This window comes from Salmo salar, chromosome ssa19, assembly GCF_905237065.1.
Source record: "Salmo salar chromosome ssa19, Ssal_v3.1, whole genome shotgun sequence".
Lineage (NCBI taxonomy): Eukaryota > Metazoa > Chordata > Actinopteri > Salmoniformes > Salmonidae > Salmo > Salmo salar.
This window is the reverse complement of record NC_059460.1, coordinates 61,990,170-62,015,966: the sequence shown is the minus strand read 5'-3', so window position 1 is coordinate 62,015,966 and position 25,797 is coordinate 61,990,170. Positions and strand designations below refer to the sequence as shown.

The following is a 25,797-nucleotide window of genomic DNA, read 5'->3' as shown; positions in this document are numbered from 1 at the left end:
AGTTCAACTTTCACCGCAGAATTATTTTCCTATTGTTCTTCAACTACAGTGTATGCTATACCATGTTGTAGTTCTGAGTCTCTACTTTTATCCAATGTAAAAAAAACACAATTTCTAATTATTTTGCTACATAAGACTGAATCGAGGCGGTCGGTCACATATTGTCACATGTACATTGTGTAATTTACAGATAATCCCTAGCTAGCCCCATAGGGATATCCAAAGTCAACCCAAATTTATCACAGGCATTATAATCGGGTCATGTGCAGCTGCACTCTGCATTGATGATTCCTTGTGTGCTGCCAACCATGGGCATGTGGGCAGGATTAAAACAAACCCAACCTCTATTTACGTTGTGATGCAGTCAAGCATTTTCGCAACACCCGCAATAACATCTGCTAAACACGTGTATGTGACCAATAAATTTGATTACCACAAGTCTCACAAAATTCAGTTTTGGACGAGCTTGACTATGACAAATTAAACTATTCACAATTTTTCCATTTTGACAGTATAATAAATGTTTGACTCATATACACTGAGCATACCAAACATTAGGAACACCTTCCTAATATTTAGTTGCAAGTGACATCAATAAGGGACCATAGCTTTCACCTGCACAGTATATCATGCAAAGAGCAGGTGTTCTTAATGTTTTGTGTACTCAGTGTATATGCCATTTAGCAGACGCTTTTATCCAAAGCGACTTAGTCATACGTGCATACATGTTATGTATGGGTGTTCCTGGGTATCAAGTCCATTACCCTGGCATTACAAGTGCCATGCTCTACCAACTGAGCTACAAAGGACCATATAGGCTTTGAATATGAATCTTTGTCAAATCTACTCAAGAAAAGTCTAACTGAAAAATGTCAACAGTAGGATTCTTCGGCGATGTCCTCAGCAATTGTTTTCTGTGCTAGCTACATCTGGAAAATTTAAATAGGATGTTCATATTCCCTTTAAAGGCACAATGCAGCTATTTTTAGACCTATATCAAGTCATTACTGGGTAAAAATTAAGTACCTTACTGTAATAGATTTCCATTAACTGGGCACAAATAGCTTTTTAGCAAAAAAAACTTTGTCAAGCTAGAATTTAGCTAGGACTGTCTGAGAATGATCTGAGTGGGGAGGGGAAAACTAAAAACGGTCTCTTAATGGCAGAGTGGTTTGGAACTGTGTTATTGGTCTATTAACCAATTTACCGTATGGTGATGTCACCATGGAAAGCTGAAACTCCCTCCCATGCAAACCTGCGGATTAGAAGGTCCTGTGTAGATTGTATTTTTAACCAGCAACTATCAGAAAATAACAATGATCCATTTTTTCTTCAAAATGTTAGTTTTAGCTGTTGTACAATATGATAGAAAAACACAGGAAATTGTTTTATTTTGACTGTACTGAGCCTTTAACATTGTGTTGTGTTCGTATTCTTTTTAATAAGTGAGGCATGTTTATAAATGCTTTATAAATGCTTTAATGGGAAAATAGTATTGACAGTACATTGACTGCATAGAATTCATACATAGACCTTTAATGTGGCGTTATAGATCAGTGGCAAACTGCACAGTTAATTAACCATGAAATGCTTAGCTATAAATGCTTAATGAATGGGGAAAATAGATAAGCTTTACTTTGACTGCATATAATTCATAAATAGACCCTTTATGTGTACGTTATAGACCAGTATGCGCAACCTAATAGGGATGTGGAGGAGGGCTGTTAATGAGTTACGAAAGAGCCTTGGCCCTCAACTACACGATTTTGATGTGTAAAATTTACCCTGAACACTGGGGATCTTCATGCACCATTGACCTCATTGAGAAGAAGAAGACCATACTTTAAGTCACGGGCCTATACCGGCCGGTGCGGGAAATGGGGCTAGTACAGGCTATATAGCAGCATCATTTTCAAAATGTGGTTTGGCCTTTAGGCATATTCACTAACACTGGTATGGCAGAAGCACATTTTAGAGAACAGCCATAATGATGACACTACGCTGTCATTGTAATGATGCATCTATTAAGATGCCTAAATGGGAGCTTTTGCATAGCATGACATGAATGCGGTATAGATATGCTATGGATATATTTCATTAACCTTTAATGTGGTTAAGACCTGTTATAACACGTTCATGAAATACTTATAGATGTGTAATGAATGTGTTATGGCTATGTAGTCAAATTAAATCGTTACCCTTGATTCAATCTAGAGCAGGAGGCTATTCTATTGTATTCTTAATATGTATGGTTGTGGAAGATGGTAGTCCTTATGATGGGAAGATGATAGCTATGATGCTAGTTAGTATTTGAGATTGGAGTTAACTATTGTGCATAGTGACACCAGGGGTCCTTTCCATGTACTGTATTTTCATTTACACCAGGTGGGGGAGCTGTATACATACTCTAATGATCTCAGTGCTTTGGCATTGTAAGCCTCTGTATCTATTTAACAGATCTCAGAACTCGATCACATTATTAATGTGTGCCTTGCTTCAAGGTGACAGAGAGCAATGGTGCTGGGGTTTAGGTGTGGGCTGGGAAAGTGGAGCAGTTAAATGCAGTGTTCTCAATGACGATCTGGCTGCTCCACATACAGCAAGTGACCCACTTTCTCTCCTTCTCCAAGCCCCAACACAAGGCACTGTTTCTGGGGGAATCTCCGGGTCTGAGAGGAGAGCAGCTCCCCAGACTTTGCCCAGGGCTTAAACACCTAAGCTGCGTTAAGATTGGTCAATGAGAGCTGCTGTGGTGAGAGGTTAGTTAGTTAGGGTCTTGTGTGAAACCAGACGACACACACACTAAGTTACCAGGACAAGGCCAGGATCTGTTGTCAATTTGTAGTGCCAAGGGTAGTAGAAAAGCTAATCACAATTTATTTGGCAAAAATTATACTTATGTGGTAGTAAGAGCAAGATGATACACTGGTCCCCACCACACCAACTAATCCAACATACACATTTAAACACACATTTTATTAACCAAAAATGTATTCCCATTCAAAATCCTATTTTCCCTAACCCCAAACCCCTAACCCTAAAACTAAATGTAACCTTAACTCCTAAACCTAACCCTAATTCTAACTCTAAACCTAACTCCAAAGCCTAAAATAGCCTTTTTCCTTGTGGGGACCGGCAAAATGTCCCCACTTTTCCGAATTGTTTTAATATCCTTGTGAAGACTTCTGGTACCCACAAGGATAGTAAAACCAAACCACAAACACACGGTGGAAAAACCCATCTAGGGAAAACTCGCTTGCAAACACCCATACACCTGTCATTAATATCCCAATAGCAGTCACCCCTGATAAAGGGTCATAGCTTCAGGCAACGTGTTCCCATTGATTGCCCTCATCTGCTGGGGTCACACACTGCTGCCCATTAGCAAAGTGCTTAGCCATGCATTGGGATGTGGTTATTAGCGGTGACTAATGAAGATGTTGCTAATTACCTACTACCAGCTGTGTCACAGAGAGGGCCTAGGCTTTAGCTCACAGGGCTAAGAGTGTTATATGGTGTGCAGGAGACGCAGTCGGTCACATGAGCCTGATCCTGAGCAAACTGATGTGGGTGCTAGGATGGCAACTAACAAGATGCTGAGCAGAGGGGAAAATAACAATATTGCTATCTATATCATCACAGATGGCTGCCTGTTAGTTAGACCTTACCACTACAAGAGTTATACTAAACATAACTCATTAAATTTCTCACCACCACATGGGTCATGTTGTCGGGCAGGGTATCGATGTCCAGTCCTCCCCCCAGTGCGTTGCGTACCGCTCGGTTCTGACCATGTTTGATGGAGGGCTGCTGGTCTCGGTAGGTCCTGCCCATCTCAGACGAGCCCCCATCTATCCGCAGTGACGTATCATCTAAAAATATGAAAGATGACCTAACAGTCAAGATAACATGGCCATTCGATAGAAACAGCAATATCATATCCCATGCAAACTATGAGAACACCACAACAAGAAATATATAACTGATTAAAAACAAACTGTACTCGGGGGCATCATGCACCCCAGAAATCTGAGGGGGAACAAAATACGTGAGAACGTACCCCGCCCCCCCAGCCAAAAATGTATATTCTTATGCCACTAGTACCCTAACCCGTAATCCATATTGTACTTTAAAAAATAGAAAATATTTATGACCAATGGAACAAGCAGTGATCTACCTACAGTGCATTTGGGAAGTATTCAGACACCTTGACTTTTTCCACATTTTATTAGGTTATAGCCTTATTCTAAAATGTATTCAATTGTTCCCCCCTCATCAATCTAATACACAATACCCCATAATGACAAAGCAGTAATCGGTTTTTCAAAATTTTAACACAAGTATTCAAACCCTTTACAGCCTCGAGTCTTCTTGGGTATGACGCTACAAGCTTGGCACACCTGTATTTTGGGAGTTTCTCACATTCTTCTCTGCAGATCAGGTTGGATGGGGAGCGTCGCTGCACAGCTATTTTCTGGTCTCTCCAGAGATGGTCGATCAGGTTCAAGTCCGGGCTCTGGCTGGGCCACTCAAGGACATTCAGAGACTTGTCCTGAAGTCACTCCTGTGTTGTCTTGGCTGTGTGCTTAGGGTCGTTGTCCTGTTGGAATGTGAACCTTCGCACGTCTGAGGTCCTGAGCGCTCTGGTGCAGGTTTTCATCAAGGATCTCTCTGTACTTTGCTCCGTTCATCTTTGTCTCGATCCTGACTTGTCTCCCAGTCCCTGCTGCTGGAAAACATTCCCACAGCATGATGCTGCCACCACCATGTTTCACCATAGGGATGGTGCCAGTTTTCCTCCAGACGTGACACTTGACATTCAGGCCAAAGTGTTCAATCTTGGTTTCTTCAGACCAGAGAATCTTGTTTCTCATGGTCTGAGAGTACTTTAGGTTCCTTTTGGCAAACTCCAAGCGGGTTGTCATTTGCCTTTTACTGAGGAGTTGCTTCCGTCTGGCCACTCTACCTAATTGGTGGAGTGCTGCAAAGATTGGAGAACCATCCTGAATAGAGGTCGACCAATTATGATTTTTCAATGCCGATACCGATTATTGGGGGGCCAAAAAGGCCGATGCCGATAAATCGGCCGATTTAAAAAATATTTTTTTCTTTTTTTTTGTAATAATGACAATTACAACAATCCTGAATGAACACTTATTTTAACTTAATATAATACATAGATAAAATCAATTTAGCCTCAAATAAAATGCCCTATTCAATTTGGTTTAAATAATGCAAAAACAAAGTGTTGGAGAAGAAAGTAAAAGTGCATTATGTGCCATGTAAGAAAGCTAACGTTTAAGTTCCTTGCTCAGAACATGAGAACATATGAAAGCTGGTGGTTCCTTTTAACATGAGTCTTCAATATTCCCAGGTAAGAAGTTTTAGGTTGTAGTTATTATAGGAATTATAGGATTATTTCTCTCTATAGGATTTGTATTTCATATACCTTTGACTATTGGATGTTCTCATAGGCATTTTAGTATTGCCAGTGTAACAGTATAGCTTCCGTCCCTCTCCTCGCTCCTACCTGGGCTCGAACCAGAACACATTGACAACAGCCACCCTCGAAGCAGCGTTACCCATGTAGAGCAAGGGGAACAACAACTCCAAGTCTCAGAGCGAGTGACGTTTGAAACGCTATTAGCGCGCACCCCGCTAACTAGCTAGCCATTTCACATCGGTTACACCAGCCTAATCTTGGGAGTTGACAGGCTTGAAGTCATAAACAGCACAATGCATTGCGAAGAGCTGCAGGCAAAACGCAGTAAAGTGCTGTTTTGAATGAATGCTTACGAGCCTGCTGGTGCCTACCACCGCTCAGTCAGACTGCTCTATCAAATCATAGACTTAATTATAACATAATAACACATAGAAATACGAGCCTTAGGTCATTAATATGGTCGAATCCGGAAACTATCACGTTAATTCTTTCAGTGAAATACGGAACCATTCCGTATTTTATCTAATGGGTGGCATCCATAAGTCTAAATATTCCTGTTACATTGCACAACCTTCAATGTTATGTCATAATTACGTAAAATTCTGGCAAATTAGTTCGCAGTGAGCCAGGCGGCCCAAACTGTTGCATATACCCTGACTCTGCGTGCAATGAACGGAAGAGAAGTGACACAATTTCACCTGGTTAATATTGCCTGCTAACCTGGATTTCTTTTAGCTAAATATGCAGGTTTAAAAATATATACTTCTGTGTATTGATTTTAAGAAAGGCATTGATGTTTATGGTTAGGTACAGTCGTGCAACGATTGTGCTTTTTTTGCAAATGCGCTTTTGTTAAATCATCCCCCGTTTGGCAAAGTTGGCTGTCTTTTTAGGAAGAAATAGTCTTCACACAGTTCGCAACGAGCCATGCGGCCCAAACTGCTGCATATACCCTGACTCTGTTGCAGAGGTGACACATTTTCCCTAGTTAAAAGAAATTCATGTTAGCAGGCAATATTAACTAAATATGCAGGTTTAAAAATATATACTTGTGTATTGATTTTAAGAAAGACATTGATGTTTATTAAGGTTAGGTACAAGTTGGAGCAACCTTTTTCGCGAATGCGCACCGCATCGATTATATGCAACGCAGGACAGGCTAGATAAACTAGTAATATCATCAACCATGTGTAGTTAACTAGTGATTATGATTGATTGATTGATTGTTTTTTATAAGATAAGTTTAATACTAGCTAGCAACTTACCATGGCTTCTTACTGCATTCGCGTAACAGGCAGGCTCCTCGTGGAGTGCAATGTAAAGCAGGTGGTTAGAGCATTGGACTAGTTAACTGTAAGGTTGCAAGATTGAATCCACCAGCTGACAAGGTAAAAATCTGTCGTTCTGCCCCTGAACAAGGCAGTTAACCCACCGTTCCAAAGCCGTCATTGAAAATAAGAATGTGTTCTTAACTGACTTGCCTGGTTAAAAAAATGTTTTTAAAAAATTACAAAAAAAATATATTTAAAAAATCTAAAATAAATATCGGCAAATCGGTGGCCAAAAATACAGATTACCGATTGTTATGGAAACTTGAAATCGGCCCTAATTAATCGGCCATTCCGATTAGTCGGTTGTCCTCTAATCCTGAAGGACAACCATTTCCACAGAGGAACTCTGGAGCTCTGTCAGAGTGACCATCGGGTTCTTGGTCACCTCCCTGAGCAAGGCCCTTCTCCCCCGACTGCTCAGTTTGGCCGGGTGGCCAGCTCTAGGAAGAGTCTTGGTGGTTCCAAACTTCTTCCATTTAAGAATGATGGCGACCACTGTGTTCTTAGGGACCTTTAATGCTGCAGAAATGTTTTGGTACCCTTCCCCAGACCCTTTGACCTCATGGCTTGGTTTTTGCTCTGACATGCACTGTCAACTGTGGAACCTTATATACTGTAGACAGGTGTGTGCGCCTTTACAATCATGTCCAATCAATTGAATTTACCACAGGTGGACTCCAATCAATTTGTATAAACCTCAAGTATGATCAAAGGAAACAGGATGCACCGGAGCTCAATTTGGAGTCTCATAGCAAAGGGTCTGAATACTTATGTAAATAAGATATGTTTGTTTTTAATACATTTTCCCAAATTTTTAAAAACCTGTTTTCGCTTTGTCATTATGGGATATGGTGTGTAGATTGCTGAGGAAATTGTTTTATTGAATCCATTTTAGAATAAGGCTGTAACATAACAAAATGTGGCAAAAAGTAAAGGAGTCTGAATTCTTTCCAAAGGCACTGTAAGCATACCGCTTAACTTCATTGATAGCCTGAAATGGCTTCTTGGTAGATAGTTATGAGGTTGGGACATTGGGAACCTATCTGGGCTAGCTAAAGCCAACTTCATAAAACTGCTAGGTGGCTAGTATTTTATTTAGAATTTTTAAACAGGACAAATCTGAGGCGGCATGTGCCCGTGCCCCCTATGGGCATGACACATCTGGTTATACTTGTAAAACAATGCCTTCTGAACATCACCCGAGGTCCTTGGTGAACCTTAAATCTTACTGCCTTATTTGGCACCTAGTGTTTCACCAGTGACTTGGATTGGTCTGTGGGTTGTGGAGGTATTACCTTTGAGGCTGACACAGACGTGTGCTTAACACAGACGTGTGAAAAAGATTCATGGAGTTGTGATGCATTAGGTGGGAAAGATACTCATCAAACCATAAGTCACAACTGTGTGCGCCTCATAAGGAATACAGGCAATGAACAGAAACATGGATGGAAGTTTAAGATTCACATTTAAGATTCACAGCAGGAAAATCTATAAGTCACAAAACTATCTCTGGGAGACCACCAGGACACCTTTGCAGAGACAAATCAACACGACACATCTGGACAGACAGTAACACTTCCGTGTGTGTTTGCTTTATGATGAGCCTTGTAACAGAATTTGATTCAACAGCAAATCAGCATATGAGTCATATACAATTGGCGGGAAGAAGACAGTGACCATTAACATCCATATTACAGCAAGTTAGTGTGACTTAATATCTTGGGATTTTCTAGGTTGTAGGCCCAAATAATCAACTGGGTTAGCACTCTCTGGCTTTAGCATCACGCCACATGTGGAAAACGTTATCCCCTGCCACATTATGAGCAAAAGTTTCAGGCTGAATGAAACTTTCAGGTTGAATAAAAAGTACTTTTGTAAGAACCGTGCAAGTGGTCAATAGTTTCGTAAACACATGCTGTAATTGAGCCAAAGTATAATTAAGGAAAAACAATTAGTCTGTAGAAACAAATAGTGTTTTGACAATGCCAGGACATGTAATCCATAGTACAGACATTCAAATCACTTAAAGGGTAACTGTAGTGCCTCTTTCCGCCCTCTCTGCCCCTTTTTCCTTTGAAAAATGCTTGAAAACAGGGAGCGTTATGTTGAGTGTGTCATCTCTACCAAAGGTGAGTTCATTCAACAAACCTACCACCTGGTATCAATTTCAGTTGAACGATTTGAATTTACATTCCAAAATGTTATGGTGAGGCCGCAAATAGCACATTTTTGTATGGATTACTGTATGGATTTTGTATGGATTTAGCGACAATATTCAAACTGAAAATGGCTTTGATATCTCTACTACAAGTAATAGAAAGTCGCTGCAGTTTAGACCCGAAGCAGACACAATCGCCGCACTCTACCTCCTCGATGGCTAATTCACACTCCAATCAGAGACGGAAGAGGAAGCGAGACATCCCTCTCATCTCTTCTAGTTACATTACAGTCAATGAACTAAGCAGACCAGACTGCTAATGCATTGGTATCTATCTCTGAGCTGTTTCCTAAAACCATTGTTACTAAAGTTGCACTTGAAAACGCTCACTATTTACCGACTGCTAAGTGCTTAGATGCTTCTTTGCTCTCCCGCATCAGTTTATACACAGAAGATCTCCACTAAACATAAACATCTTGATTCTGTCTCTCTGTGACCGCCAATAACCTCAGAACAAAGTTGACTACAAAGACAAACTTGCCAATGTCTGTAATTGTTTCAAACAAGCAAAGGCTAAAAAAATCCTTCAAATTAAAACTGCGATGACTGCATTAAAAGATAACAGTATACAGTATAGGCTACATAGGCCTATATACACTGCTCAAAAAAATAAAGGGAACACTTAAATAACACATCATAGATCTGAATGAAAGAAATAATCTTATTAAATACTTGTTTCTTTACATAGTTGAATGTGCTGACAACAAAATCACACAAAAATAATAAATGGAAATCCAATTTATCAACCCATGGAGGTCTGGATTTGGAGTCACACTCAAAATTAAAGTGGAAAACCACACTACAGGCTGATCCAACTTTGATGTAATGTCCTTAAAACAAGTCAAAATGAGGCTCAGTAGTGTGTGTGGCCTCCACGTGCCTGTATGACCTCCCTACAACGCCTGGGCATGCTCCTGATGAGGTGGCGGATGGTCTCCTGAGGGATCTCCTCCCAGACCTGGACTAAAGCATCCGCCAACTCCTGGACAGTCTGTGGTGCAACGTGGCGTTGGTGGATGGAGCGAGACATGATGTCCCAGATGTGCTCAATTGGATTCAGGTCTGGGGAAAGGGCGGGCCAGTCCATAGCATCAATGCCTTCCTCTTGCAGGAACTGCTGACACACTCCAGCCACATGAGGTCTAGCATTGTCTTGCATTAGGAGGAACCCAGGGCCAACCGCACCAGCATATGGTCTCACAAGGGGTCTGAGGATCTCATCTCGGTACCTAATGGCAGTCAGGCTACCTCTGGCGAGCACATGGAGGGCTGTGCGGCCCCCCAAAGAAATGCCACCCCACACCATGACTGACCCCCTGCCAAACCGGTCATGCTGGAGGATGTTGCAGGCAGCAGAACGTTCTCCACAGCATCTCCAGACTCTGTCACGTCTGTCACGTGCTCAGTGTGAACCTGCTTTCATCTGTGAAGAGCACAGAGCGCCAGTGGCGAATTTGCCAATCTTGGTGTTCTCTGGCAAATGCCAAACGTCCTGCACGGTGTTGGGCTGTAAGCAGAACCCCCACCTGTGGACGTCGGTCCCTCATACCACCCTCATGGAGTCTGTTTCTGACCGTTTGAGCAGACACATGCACATTTGTGGCCTGCTGGAGGTCATTTTGCAGGGCTCTGGCAGTGCTCCTCCTGCTCCTCCTTGCACAAAGGCGGAGGTAGCGGTCCTGCTGCTGGGTTGTTGCCCTCCTACGGCCTCCTCCACATCTCCTGATGTACTGGCCTGTCTCCTGGTAGCGCCTCCATGCTCTGGACACTACGCTGACAGACACAGCAAACCTTTTTGCCACAGCTCGCATTGATGTGCCATCCTGGATGAGCTGCACTACCTGAGCCACTTGTGTGGGTTGTAGACTCCGTCTCATGCTACCACTAGAGTGAAAACACTGCCAGCATTCAAAAGTGACCAAAACATCAGCCAGGAAGCATAGGAACTGAGAACTGGTCTGTGGTCACCACCTGCTGAACCACTCCTTTATTGGGGGTGTCTTGCTTATTGCCTATAATTTCCACCTGTTGTCTATTCCATTTGCACAACAGCATGTGAAATGTATTGTCAATCAGTGTTGCTTCCTAAGTGGACAGTTTGATTTCACAGAAGTGTGATTGACTTGGAGTTACATTGTGTTGTTTAAGTGTTCCCTTTATTTTTTTGAGCAGTGTATTTCAACCATGACTTTGAATACAATTGCTCTAGGAGCTGATCCGTCGTCAGTATTGTGAAATAATTCTAATGTTAGTGTAAGATTTGAATGGAGAAAGCTGATATGAGAGCAGCACTGCTTTTCTTTCGATCCTATTGACACATGCTCCAACGACGCACTTGAACGTTCTCAATACATGGTGTTTTGGGAAACGCATGTGAAATCTTCGGCAGTTGTAGAAAGATGCATTATTAAAACCCTGGTAAGCTTAAGTTCCATCACTACTGGGAAACCGTTCCCAGGAAGTTACCAAAGTTAACATTTTCAGTCCAACATTGGCTGTTTAGCCAATTATATTATAACTGTAGAAAGGCCGTAAACAGGATTTGAGTGTTTGTGAGGTCCGGAAGAGGGGGGGGGGAGGGATGTTTTTGAAAGTTGAAGCTGATTTACTGCATATCTATACAATTACAAAACTTTAAAAATGCTATTTGAAGAACTACAAAAACAAGCAAAAATGACCACGGCTGCTATCCTGTTTTTACCCAAATAAATTCAATTTGATTTCAATTAAATCCTTTATCTCGCTCTAACATCACCTCAGGTCGATCTACAAACACAGCCTATTAGCTATACAATTATAATGTTATAGCCTTGACAGGGGGAAATATGAAAAATGTATCACACTGATACGTAGCATCAGCGACAAAACCAAAACGTATTGCATTTTTAGAACTGTGTTGTTTGCATTTTTATTGCATTTGAATGTAGGCCTAGGCCTATAGAGAAGATAGGCCATGTGGAGATGTTTATATTCAAACACATCTTTTGTTTGATAAGATTAGTGTTCCGAGCTTTGATCAACACTAGGAGCAATATTTAGATGTTGACCCCTAATTGATTTTCTTTGTTTACAAAATATCTATTTAGATGATTTATTTTTCTCAAATTAGAAGTAATTATACAGCAAAGAAAGAAAGAAAAAAAAAACGCCCTTGAGAGGTATCGTGACATCACAGCACATCTGAGTCCACCTATCAGTTCTGTTTCAGAGGGAGGGGTTAAAAGTAGGAAATTAAGAATTAAAAACATATCGCTCTTGGACCTAAAAGTGGAAATTAAGACCAGGATTGATGTGTTTCACTAATATAACCTTGAACAACTGTTTTAACTGAGTTGTTTTTTGAGTCAAGTTACTCAATGGTGAAATAATCAGTTAACATTTGATGTGCAATGCTTTACGGTGAGCTTAGTGTTTCGAATGTTTTCTGGAGAGTTGTTTGATGCTCTTTTCATATTTCAAGTTCACACAGTCAGAAGAATTCGAAACACTTAATACCTAAATGTAACATATTTGGAATTTGTCCAATTCCTGTGTGTGCGTGGGTGTGTGTTTGTTTGTGTCTGAGTATGTGCATGTATGTGTGTGTGTGTTATGTCATCCGGTCAACACATCAGATGGTTATGTTTTCATGTTCACTCTGGCCATTGCTTTGCTTGAGGAATTGAATGGCTCCATCGTGACCTACTGTGTTGTGTACATTTTACTACAGCAAAACCACATTTACAAAGTAACCCGATCAGTAGAAATCGTTATATAAACAGACTGTCATATGGAGAGGGAGGAGATAAACAGAAAGTCTATCTGCGATAGATGAGTTTAACACATTAGACAAACAATATAGTGGCAGTTCTTTGGGGACTTTGACAAATAAATACTCTTTAGAAGCTAAATTCTTATTTGAGCTGGGTTATTAAACTATGACATGGACATTATAAGCTTGAGTCAAGGTAGTAATATATTATTACAAAATGCACAGAGGGTGAAGAGGGTAAGGGGGATACACGAGAAGCTTGGCTGGATCACTCTTTCTAGTGACGCTATGCCCTCACCAGGGAGGAAATAGCAGGAGTGATTCCAAACCAGGGAGGCAGAACGAGTGTCTCTCTCGCTCTCTCTCTCTCTCTCCTTAAAGGTATACAAAAACTATAGTGTTAGGTCGTATATAGCCTCCACTTATGGTGTAGGAATGAAACTGATTATGTTGAAAAACCAACTGTCTCTCCCTCTTTCTACAGAAACATATGATGTGAGGTAGTATACCTAAATATAGCCTGTACTTATGGCGTTGGAATGTAAAGTTTAAACAAAGTCATTTGTCGAGGGAGGTTGGCCAACACAGCCATTCCTGAGCGCAGAATGTGCACAACCGACAACTATATTTATTGAGACCATTTTTGCTGGAATGCCCAGATATGTGTTAACGGATGTAACAAAAAGACTAGCCTGGTCAAGCAGACTGACTGCTGCGCTCACATTGAAATGTTAATGTGAGCAAAAGCAGGCCTGTTCCACCAGGCTACTAAGACAAAGAAAGATTACACCAGGCAAAATAACTGGAAAGAGGGAAACAAATTTGGGAGGAGTAAGATAGAGCGAGATAAAGGATTTAATTGAAATCAAATTGAATTTATTTGGGTAAAAACAGGATAGCAATTATTAATTTGAATACTTCCACAAGAAAGGAATCATGTGCACAGACCGAGTAGTCAAGCATTTGAACATTATGGCACATCTCTTTTCCGTTTTACTGTCAAGCTTAATGTTGTAGGGTCTGAAGCGATCCATCCCTGTGGAATAGAAGGCTGGCTTGTATAGGTGGAGACGGGATGCTGGGATGGTCCCAGGATGGTTCCGTTTGTCATCGTAGTTCTGGATGATTAGCTTTGTGACAGGATGGCAGGGGTCTAGGACGATAGTACCTGGAGTCATCCATCCTGTCACTGTGACGTAGTATCCCTCCCACTCAAATTAGTCCCGAGGTGCCGCAGATCTAAGCAGAGTAAGTAGCCAGTGGATGGGAGCGATTCCTGGGCTTGTAGGCATGCCAAGTCTTCACTACACTGTCCAGCTGGGCTTCTCTGAGTAGATCTAGCTCTGCATCAAGGTAATCTGCTGCAGAGGGACTTGCGGTTAAGTGGTTGATAATGTGTTGTACTTGAGCAGCAGCATCTAGGAGCTCTTGATAGGATTTGTGTATGCTTACATCTTGAGCACGAGGGTTGAATGTCACTGTACCACAGAAGAAGGATTTCTTGACCTCTGATTGATCTTCTTCTCAGGAATAGAGTCTTTGGGTCTTTGCTCTGGAGACTGGGGTAGAAAAGGAGGGCCATGTTGCCATGTGCTTGGTTTAGAGAGCTCTGATAAAATCTTTCCTCTAGTCAGATCATCAGCTGGGTTGTTTGCTGAATCAATGTATCGCTAGTCTTGGATGTTGGTGAGCTCTTCTACAGTACCAGTCAAAAGTTTGGGCACCTCATTCAAGGGTTTTTATTTGTATTATTTTCTACAATGTATAATAATAACAGTGAAGACATCAAAACTACGATATAACACATACGGAATCATGTAGTAACCAGAAAGTGTTAAACAAATCCAAATATATTTTAGATTCTTCAAACTAGCCACCATTTGCCTTGACAGCTTTGCACACTCTTGGCATTCTCTCAACCAGCTTCATGAGGTAGTCACCTGGAATGCATTTCAATTAACAGGTGTGCCGTATTAAAAGTTAATTTGTGGAAATTCTTTCCTTAATGCGTTTGAGCCAATCAGTGTTGTGACAAGGTAGGGGTGGTATACAGAAGATAGCCCGATTTGGCAAAAGACCAAGTCCATATTATGGCAAGAACAGCTCTAATAAGCAAAGAGAAACGACAGTCCATCATTACTTTAAAACGACAGTCCATCATTACTTTAAGACATGAAGGTCAGTCAATCTGGAAAATTAAGAACTTTGAAGTGCAGACGCAAAAACCATCAATTGCTATTCTGAAACTGGCTCTCATGAGGACCGCTACAGGAAAGGAAGACTCAGAATTACCTTTGCTGCAGAGGATAAGTTCACTAGAGTTAACTGCACCTCAGATTGCAGCCCAAATAAATGCTTCACAGAGTTCAAGTAACAGACACTTCAACTGTTCAGTGGAGACTGCGTGAATCAGGCCTTCATGGTCAAATTGCTGCAAAGAAACCACTACTAAAGGACACCAATAATAAGAAGAGACTTGCTCGGGCCAAGAAACACGAGCAATGGACATTAGACTGGTAGAAATCTGTCCTTTGGTCTGATGAGTCCAAATTTGAGATTGCAGATACTCTGCATCTCACAAAGCCAACTGCTGTGTCTTTGTGAGATGCAGAGTAGATGAACGGATGATCTCCGCATGTATGTTTCCCACCGAGAAGCATGGAGGAGGTGGTCTGGCGGTGCTTTGCTGATGACAATGTCTATGATTTATTTTAGAATTCAAGGCACGCTTAACCAGCATGGCTACCACAGCATTCTGCAGCGATACGCCATTCCATCTGGTTTGCGCTTACTGGGACTATAATTTGTTTTTCAACAGGACAATGATCCAACACACCTCCAAGCTGTGTAAGGGCTATTTGACCAAGAAAGAGAGTGATGGTATACTGAATCAGATGACTTGGCTTCCACAATCACCTGACCTCAACCCAAATGAGATGGTTTGGTGTGAGTTGGACCGCAGAGTGAAGGAAAAGCAGTCAACAAGTGCTCAGTATATGTGGGAACGCCTTCAAGACTGTTGGAAAAGCATTCCAGGTGAAGCTTGTTGAGAAAATGCCAAGAGTGTGCAAAGCTGTCATCGAGGCAAAGGGTGGCAACTTTGAAGAATGTAAAATCTATTTTGATTTGTTTAACACTTTTTTTACTACATGATTCCAAATGTGTTATTTAATAGTTGATTTCTTCACTATTACTCTACCATGTAGAAAATAGTAAACATAAAGTAAAACCCTTGAATGAGAACAGACCCATCTGCTTACGCCCCCATCTCCGGCATCACTCTCCGCCACATGGCCTCAAACTGCGCCATTATGTTTCTCTCCTTTCAGCCAAGTACTTTCAGCGTTTAGGTAATAAAGCATCTGACCTTTCCATTTTGTTAACGATGGAGGATTGGTTGACTTTCCAGTTGTTAATTATGCGTTTTTTCAAGATGATTGATGAGAAAAATATCGTCCAACCCATCGGGTATCTCACTGCACCGTCATATGCCAGACAGATGGATTAAAAGTAAATTTACATTGTAATAGTTCTGACTCCACCCATAACTTGTATTGCATTCCCAGAAGGCATTGTTAGTTTTACAGTTAAGCTGTGGAATTTGTGAATTTTGTCTCTTGTATAATACATTAGTTTATACTGGATTAAGCGCACATTTTCGTTAACTGTAATTGTGTTAGTTATGTTTCAACATTCCCATCTTGAGCCAATATCAGTTCTTGGTTATAGAGATTCAGTTGGATAGGTTCTCTAAGGTTTTGTACATCTTACCTATCATATAAATATCATTTTCTGACTCAAATATGATTCCCTCAAGATTTCTCTGATGTCCAAAAGATTTCAAATGGAAATTGTGATATGACACTTAAGTTGTATTTCAAAATACCTACATTGGTCAGTCCAAAATGACTTTTTAATTCTATCATGGCAATGAATGTATTTGTTATTACCAAGTAATTTACGGTTTCTATGCTTTTAGTTTTCCATATGGACCAACTTAAAAATCGGTGAATTCTGAAAAGCTTACAAGGATTGTTCCAAAGCGTTGTGATTTTAGGGAGTGATGTTGGTTCTTGTAGAATATGTTTCATTTTTCCATATTGTTATAGTGTTCTTAACTACTGTATGAAGTTGTTAATGTTCTTAGCTTTATACTTTGAAAATAGACACGTGAAAAGATTCTGGGGATGAGCATGCACATCTTCAATATGTACCCATGTTTCCTCTTTAGTGCATTTAACTTTAGGTTGCAAGTAAAAGCCTTGGGTGGCGAGTTGATATAATTCCAAGTCTGGAAGGTTGAAACCACCCTCAGACTTAGAATAAAAAGGAAAGTTTCACATCTTCCTATGAGTTTTATTTGCACAAATAAAGTTTGTTGTGAACGAGTATACTTTTTTATAGTATGTCTTTGGTGGGGTAATTGGTATTACCGAGAATAAATATAAAAACTTTGGGAGCCATGGCATGCTGATTCCTTATTGATGTCACTTGTTAAATCCACTTCAATGAGTATAAATGAAGAGGAGGAGACAGGTTAAAGGAGGATTTGAAGCCTTGAGACATGGATTGTGTGCCATTCAGAGCGTAAATGAGCAAGACGAAAGATTTAAGTGCCTTTGAACGGGGTATGGTAGTAGGTGCCAGGTGCACCGGTTTGAGTGTGTCAAGAACTGCAACGCTGGTGGGTTTTTCACACTCAACAGTTGCCTGTGTGTATCAAGAATGGTCCACCACCCAAAGGACATCTAGCCAACTTAACACAACTGTGGGAAGCATTGGGGTCAACACGGGCCAGCATCCCTGTGGAACGCTTTTGACACCTTGTGCATAGATATCAGGAATTGAACAACACCCACTTCTGCAGCATCTACCAAAAGGACAGGACAGAGGTTGTAGAAGAGTACAAATATCTGGGTGTTCTCTTGGACAATAAGCTTGTAGACCTCATCTACAAAAAGGGTCAGCAGAGACTGTACAGTGCATTCGGAAAGTATTCAGACCCCTTCACTTCTTCCACATTGTTACGTTACAGCCTTATTCTAAAATGTATTAAATAACTACACACAATACCCCATAATGACAAAGGAAAAACAGGTTTAGAAATGTTTGATCATTTATACAAAGAAAAAAATGGAAATAACTTACTTAAGTATTCAGACCATTTGCTATGAGACTCGAAGGTCCCACAGATGACAGTGCATGTCAGAGCAAAAACCAAGCCATGAGGTCGAAGGAATTGTTTGTAGAGGTCCGAGACAGGATTGTGTCGAGGCACAGATCTGGGGAAGGGTACCAAAACATTTCTGCAGCATTGAAGGTCTCCTAGAACAGAATGGCCTCCATCATTCTTAAATGGAAAAAGTTTAGAAGCACCAAGACTCTTCCTAGAGCTGGCCGCACAGCCAAACTGAGCAATCGGGGGTGAAGGGCCTTGGTCAGGGAGGTGACCAAGAACCCGATGGTCTCACTGACAGAGCTCTCGAGTTCCTCTGTGGAGATAGTTGTCCTTCTGGAAGGTTGTCCCATCTCTGCAGCACTCCACCAATCAGGCCTTTATGGTAGAGTGCCAAGAAGGAAGCCACTCCTCAGTAAAAGGCACATGATAGCCCGCTATGAGTTTGCTAAAAGGCACCTAAAGACTCTCAGACCATGAGAAACAAGATTCCCCTGTCTGATGAAACTAATATTGAACTCTTTGGCCTGAATGCCAAGCGTAATGTCTGGAGGAAACCTGGCACCATCCCTATGGTGAAGCATGGTGGTGGCAGCATCATGCTGTGGGGATGTTTTTCAGCAGCAGGGACTGGGAGACAAGTCAGGATCTAGGCAAAGTACTAGGAGGTCCTTGATGAAAACCTACTCCAGAGCGCTCAGGACCTCAGACTGGGGCGAAGGTTCACATTCCAACAGGACAACGACCCTTGGCACACAGCCAAGACGACGCAGGAGTGGCTTCAGGACAAGTCTCAATGTCCTTGGGTGTTCCTGCCAGAGCCCGGACTTGAAGCCGATCGAACATCTCTGGAGAGAACGGAAAATAGCTGTGCAGCAACGCTCCCCATCCAACCTGACAGAGCTTGAGAGGATGTGCAGAGAAGAATGGGAGAAACTCCCCAAATCAGGTGTGCCAAGCTTGTAGTGTCATACCCAAGAAGACTCGAAGCTGTAATCGCTGCCATAGGTGCTTCAACAAAGTACTGAGTAAAGAATAGAATAAAATCTTATTGTCCATCCAGGATGGACATTTTTCTTTGTCATCACCTTCCATTAAAAAGATCACATACATTCACACATTTAAACCAGTCCGTCCATCATGTTGCATACACTAAACAGAGGACATTGACACATTCACTCACAACCGACCGCTTTCCCAACTGCACTGGATAGATAAGTACGTATACTGATACAACAGCACAAGGAACGAATTAATGTTTGAACACATTCTCAAGCGCCGGTCAGAGGGAAGCCTCTCGAACTGAGGTTGTAGAGGGGTCGCCAATGACAGCCATTGCCTTCTTTTTGGTTGCTTTGTGGAACAGACTGGTCAAATGTGCCTGTGGTCAACCAATTACTTTGCTGGCTGTGTTTACTATTCTGGTGAGTTTGCTTTTGCTCCTCACCCTCAGATTACCATACAAGACTGTCATATTGAAGGTGAGGATGCTCTCCACCCTCAGATTACCATACAAGACTGTCATATTGAAGGTGAGGATGCACTCCACCCTCAGATTACCATACAAGACTGTCATATTGAAGGTGAGGATGCTCTCCACCCTCAGATTACCATACAAGACTGTCATATTGAAGGTGAGGATGCTCTCCACCCTCAGATTACCATACAAGACTGTCATATTGAAGGTGAGGATGCTCTCCACCATGCTGCTGTACACCCTCTCCAGAACATCCTGTCTGATCCCAAACCCATTCAATATCCTGATTAAAAACAGGCGTTGACTTTCCTTTTTTGATCACCTCCTTTGTCTTTTCAACATTGATGTGGAGGGCTCTTGACCGGCACCATTCTTGAAGGTTGTTTGTCTGTTTAAAACAGCTGTCCCCATCTGACGTAGCATCAAAAAAAAAAAAAGAGAAAAAAAAAATGAAGGTCCTACCAGAGCCATGACATCCGTGTACTTGAAAAGACTCACATTGTTTCCTTGGATCATTAGTGTAGATAGAGAATAACAGCGGTGAAAGGACACACCCCTTTCCATGCATTTGGCCAGAAGGGTCGTGAGGGCCACAGGTCAAAAGCCATTTGGTGATTTAGCATCTGCCTTCTTAGGCACTGGTACAATGGTCAACACCTTCCAGGAGTTTGGCACTGTACAGGTGCTCAGCAGGAGTTGAAACAGTCGTGTGAAGACTCCCTTGAGCTGGTTGGCGCAGACCTTCAGTACTTTGCCCCGTAGTTCGTCTGGGCCCGGTGCTTTGTGTGGCTTAATATGTGACAAGCCTGAAGCCTCCCCGTTCTCTGACAGGAGAGGATTTGGGGATGCTCTCATATTTGTTTACATTAGTCTTTAAAAATCGACAGTATCAAATCTTCCATAAAAACAGTTACGGTCATTTACAAAGGATGAACAGTCTGCTATGTTATTGTTCTCTCTTTTCCTTTCTCCTCCCGTCATTGCATTAAGCCCTTCCCATGCTTGCCTTGGATTGGCTGGACAGATCCTCTGCTCCACTTTATCCTTGAAGTCCTTTTTAGCTTTCAACATTTGTGACTGGAATTCATTTCTCTTTACAGCATCAGTATCTCCTTTCAGGGACGCAAACTTCCTTTCATTGAGGCACATTTTCAAGTCCTTGGACACCCAGGGTTTGTTGTTGGGAAATACTCTGACAGTTGTGTTAATGATTGTATCCTCTCAGAACTGGATGTATGATATGATGCTGTCTGTCAACTCGTGGGGACCCCTGCACGAGTCAAAGAATACCTCCCAGTCTGTGACGTCAAAGCAATCCTTGAGCTCCTCCCTACTCTCTTCTGTCCATACCTGAATGGATTTCGCTACAGTTTTTTTGCGTTTCACCTGCTGCCTGTATCTCGGAATGAGATGGATAACATTATGTCTGATTTCCCGATGGGTGCTCAGCACACTGCCTTGTATGCATCCTCTGCATTGCCATAACACTGGTCCAGGATACAAGTTGAGCGAGTTGGACAGGTGACATACTGTTGCAGAGTGGGGAGGTGCGAGGAGCGGTAGAGCGTATTAAAATCCCCAAGCAAATACTGGCTGGTCAGTTGATCGTGAAAACGCAGCATTGAAACCGTCTGTAATCCTGTCAGCAGCTTCTTTATTGTTAGGTCCAGGCACATAGACCAGAATAACGGTAATCTGTCCAAACTCACGTGGTAGATAGAATGGCCTGAATAATACAACTAGAATCTCAATCACATTACACTGCGTGGCCCAAGTATTATCTACAAACATACATAGCCCCCCCGCCTATTGATTTGTGATGTTTTGTCTCGATCTGTTTTCCTGTCAAAATGTAACGAGTTCTTTTGGGTGTCAGGGAAAATGTATGGAGTAAAAAGTACATTTTCTTTCAGAATGTAGTATAGTAAAAGTAGGCAAAAATATAAATAGTAAAGTACAGATACCCCCCAAAAACTACTTAAGTAAAAATACTTTAAAGTACTACTTAAGTACTTTATGCCACTGTATCCCATATAATCGCATTGAATAACACATTCATAAATGGCAAACCAGAAAGTCAAGAAATGTATCATAAGGAACAAGGTTTTGAAGTGTCTGTCCTATATATGAGAGACACTTTTGGTCATGTAGTGTATGTGGACACCTCCTCGTCAAACATGTCATTCCAAAATCATGGGGATTAATATGGAGTTGGTCCTCCCTTTGATGCTGTAGCAGCCTCCACTCTTCTGGGAAGGCTTTCCACTAGATGTTGGAACATTGCTGTGGGGACTTGCTTCCATTCAATCACAAGATCATTAGTCAGGTCGTGCACTGATGTTGGGCCATTAGGCCTGGCTCACAGTCGGCATTCCAATTCATCCCAAAGGTGTTCGGTCAGGGCTCTGTGCAGGCCAGTCAAGTTCTTCCACACCGATCTCAAAATAATTTCTCTATGGACCTCGCTTTGTGCATGGGGGCATTGTCATGCTAAAAGGGCCTTCCCCAAACTGTTGCCACAAAATTGGAAGCACAGAATCTTCTAGAATGTGATTGTATGCTGTAGCGTTAAACTGTATCTTCACTGGAATTAAGGGGCCAAGCGCGAACCATGAGAAACATACTGTATATAACGGTAATGAATTTGTATTGTCCTTTTGTATGGTTCTTTTCTTAAACACCATTTTAAAATGTGTACATGATACTGCAACACATTTTCCCCAAGGGAACAATAAAGTCAGTAAAGTAAAGTACATGTCTGTTTATTAGGGGTGTGCCAAGTTCTAGGACAAAACAGATATACATTTATTCATAAGGTGCCTTAATGCTATTATAAACTGGCTACCAACATAAATAGAACAGTAAACAAGTATTTTTACATCAAGTTACCAGGATGTCGCAGAGGACCATGTCAATACTTTTTTAGGACGTTCTCAGGACTCATTTTACTTGTCATTAGGACATTGCGTGATTGTCCCAAGGGAACATTCTATGGGGGACCTTAGTCTAGTTCCTGTAAGATACCAGGATGTCACTGAGGACCATGTTAGGACGTATTTAACACGCTCAGGACATTCATTTGAACAGTTTTCAGGACATTGTGTGGTGGTCCTGTTCAGCTAAAATAATGTGAAAAAACATGTTTAAGCAGTGGCAAGATGATTACATTTGACATGATCACTAAGTACTGCTTTTTCAATATGACCCCACCTGGGGTAGGCTGATCTTTCTGCTGTGCCACAAAGAAAGTCTGTAGCATTCTCAGAAGTAGCATACCCTACACATTCATTACTTATAATACACCTCTTAGAAAAAGATAGCCATCTGCCCTGCTATTTCAGTTAATCTGACTCTTCTCTAATCACTTATTTAACGTACTTATTCAAGCAATTTCAGGGTTTTCTGTATAGTTGTCTAATGTTGGTGGGGCATATCATTCTGTTTAGATGTTACTCCTGAAATCACTATGATAAATTAAATGGATTCTTGTGTAGTTTTAACAGCGTTGCGCTTTACTTAAGTGCAAAGTAAATGGAATAAAGGTGAAATCAGTGATTGATACAGACAAGGTGGTGTATCAGGATGATTGGACTGCTGTGAACCAAGTATAATAATGTTTATGACCAATCGAACAAGCAGTGATCTACCGACAGTAGGTGTGGGAAGTATTCAGACACCTTGACTTTTTCCACATTTGGTTAGGTTATAGCCTTATTCTAAAATGTATTCAATCCCCCACATTAATCTACACACAATACCCCATAATGACAAAGCAAATGGGTTTTTCAATTTCTACATAAGTATTCCGACCCTTTACTCAGTACTTCGTTGAAGCACCTTTGGCAGCGATTACAGCCTCGAGTCTTCTTTGGTATGATGCTAAGCTTGGCACACCTGTATTTGGGGAGTTTCTCCAATTCTTCTCTGCAGAGCTTCTCAAGCTCTGTCAGGTTGGATGGGGAGCGTTGCTGCACACCTATTTTCCGGTCTCTCCAGAGATGTTCGATCGGCTTCAAGTCCGGGCTCTGACTGGGCCACTCAAGGACATTCAGAGGCTTGTCACGAAGCCATTCCTGTGTTGACTTTGCAGTGTGGTTAGGGTCGTTGTCCTGTTGGAAAGTGAACCTTTGCCCCAGTCTGAGGTCCTGAGCGCTCTGGAGCAGGTTTTTAAACAAGGATATTTCTGTACTTTACTCCTTTCATCTTTCCCTCAATCCTGACTAGTCTCCCAGTCCCTGCCGCTGAAAAACATCCCCACAGCATGATGCTGCCACCACCATGGTTCACCTTAGGGATGGTGCCAGGTTTCTTCCAGACATTACGCTTGGCATTCAGGCCAAAGAGTTCAATCTTGGTTTCATCAGACCAGAGAATCTTGTTTCTCATGGTCTGAGTGTACTTTAGGTGCCTTTTGGCAAACTCCAAGAGGGCTGTCATTTGCCTTTTACTGTGGAGTGGCTTCCATCTGGCCACTGCCATAAAGGCCTGATTGGTGGAGTGCTGCAGAGATGGTTGTCCTTCTGGAAGGTTCTCACATCTGTCAGAGGGACCATTGGGTTCTTGTTCACCTCCCTGACCAAGGCACTTCTCCCCCGATTGCACAGTTTGGCCAGCTCTAGGAAGAGTCTTGGTGCTTCCAAACTTTTTCCATTTAAGAATGATGGAGGCCACTGTGTTCTTGGGGACCTTTAATTCTGCAGACATTTTTTTGTACCCTTCCCCAGATCTGTGCCTCGACACAATCCTGTCTCAGAGCTCTATGGACAATTACTTCGACCTCATGGCTTGGTTTTTTCTCTGACAACGCACTGTCAACTGTGGGACCTTATATAGACAAGTGTGTGCCTTTCCAAATCATGTCCAATTAATTTAAATTACCACAAGTGGACTCCAATCAAGTTGTCGAAACATCTCAATCATGATCAATGGAAACAGGATGCACCTGAGCTAGCTCTATTTCGAGTCCCATTGCAAATGGTCTGAATACTTATGTAAATAAGGTGTTTTTCTTTTTTAATACATTAGCAAAAACTCTAAAAACCTGTTTTTGCTTTGTAATTATGGGGTATTGTGTGTAGATTGATAAAGATTATTTTTCTCCATCAAATTTTAGAATAAGGCTGTGGGAAAATGTGGAAAAAGTGAAGGGGTCTGAATACTTTCCGAATTCACTGTATTCTAGTCATGGCTCATCCTATATGACTACTTCTGTACACCTTTTCTGTTCTTATACTGTCCACACACACACACACACACACACTCTGGACTGACATTGCCCGTTCTGATATTACTGAATTTCTTTCTTTTTGGATTTTGTGCGTATTGCTAGGTGTTTTTACTGGACTGTTTGAGCTAGAAACACAAGCATTTCTCTGCACCTGCGATAACATCTGCAAATCTGTGTACGCGACCAATAAACGTTGATTTAAAGTATAGGGCGAGTGAATACTTTCAACTAAATCTGTGTCTGGCATAAATGCAGGTCAGCAGTAGCCAGCCATGCATTATTTATTAGCCTATTTCGTTGATAATTGAATAGGACTAAGTCAGTAAATCTTGGGCATTTTCAGCTGTCGGGATTGTTTCTTAGCTTGGGACAACTTGTGAAGAGTTAAGAAACATACAGGTTTGCTCTGAGATGTGTTTGGATTGATAGTGCAGTCATACACAGTTGGGGTATAGGCTTACTGGCATTTAAATCGCGCTTCTGTTTATTAGATCATGAGTATTACAAATATGAGTATGACGTGATCAGCGCACCCCTATTGTTTTTCTCCTCTTTGTAATTCCCTTTGTAGAAACCACAACTACTAATCCATATTGTTAGGAGAATTCTGTTCTCAATGTTCTTAAACTGAACTTCAATTAAACTACTCAGTCTGTAACCCAGAATTTGTAAGATTCTGGTTGAATGAAACAGACGGAGCCCCAGTTTTCAATGATCAGAATGTTTTATTTACGAGAGCTCTCCCGTTATACAACGTACACAGCCTTTTATACCTAACATTTGGTCATACGAATGCCCCTCTTCTCTAACACCGTCAATGCTGTTTACAAGTGTTCTCCTACACCTACATTGCTTATCATATCCTGCAACATGTTCCATAATCTACCGTAGGCCTAAAGCCATTCTTCCTGTTATCAGTTTCACAGGGGTCACAAGTAGTCTGCAACAAACTTTCTGTTCACAGTTCCCCTTTTCCTTGAATGTCTCACTTATATTGCTAAATAGAAAAGTCTTAACTTGTTAACTTGTCCTATGCACACACATTGGGGAATTAATCTTATAATCACTCTGTTATACATTTTCAGGGTGGAAACATTTTGTCAAAACCTTAAACCTATAAATTCCATTATCACATATCCTCATCCAATCCCCGTGTGATTTGTGTAAAGTGTCG

The 25,797-nt window shown here is 41.5% G+C and overlaps 1 protein-coding gene across 2 annotated transcripts in view; it reads right to left on the bottom strand.

The window, feature by feature from the left end:
- Nucleotides 1-25,797, bottom strand: part of plxdc1 (plexin domain containing 1) — a 90,872-nt gene that overhangs the window by 51,507 nt on the left and 13,568 nt on the right. For both annotated transcript variants that reach the window (XM_014158685.2, XM_014158687.2), the window contains exon 2: nt 3,712-3,872. In XM_014158685.2, coding sequence (XP_014014160.1) covers nt 3,712-3,872 — 161 coding nt within the window. The remainder of the gene's footprint in view (nt 1-3,711; nt 3,873-25,797) is intronic.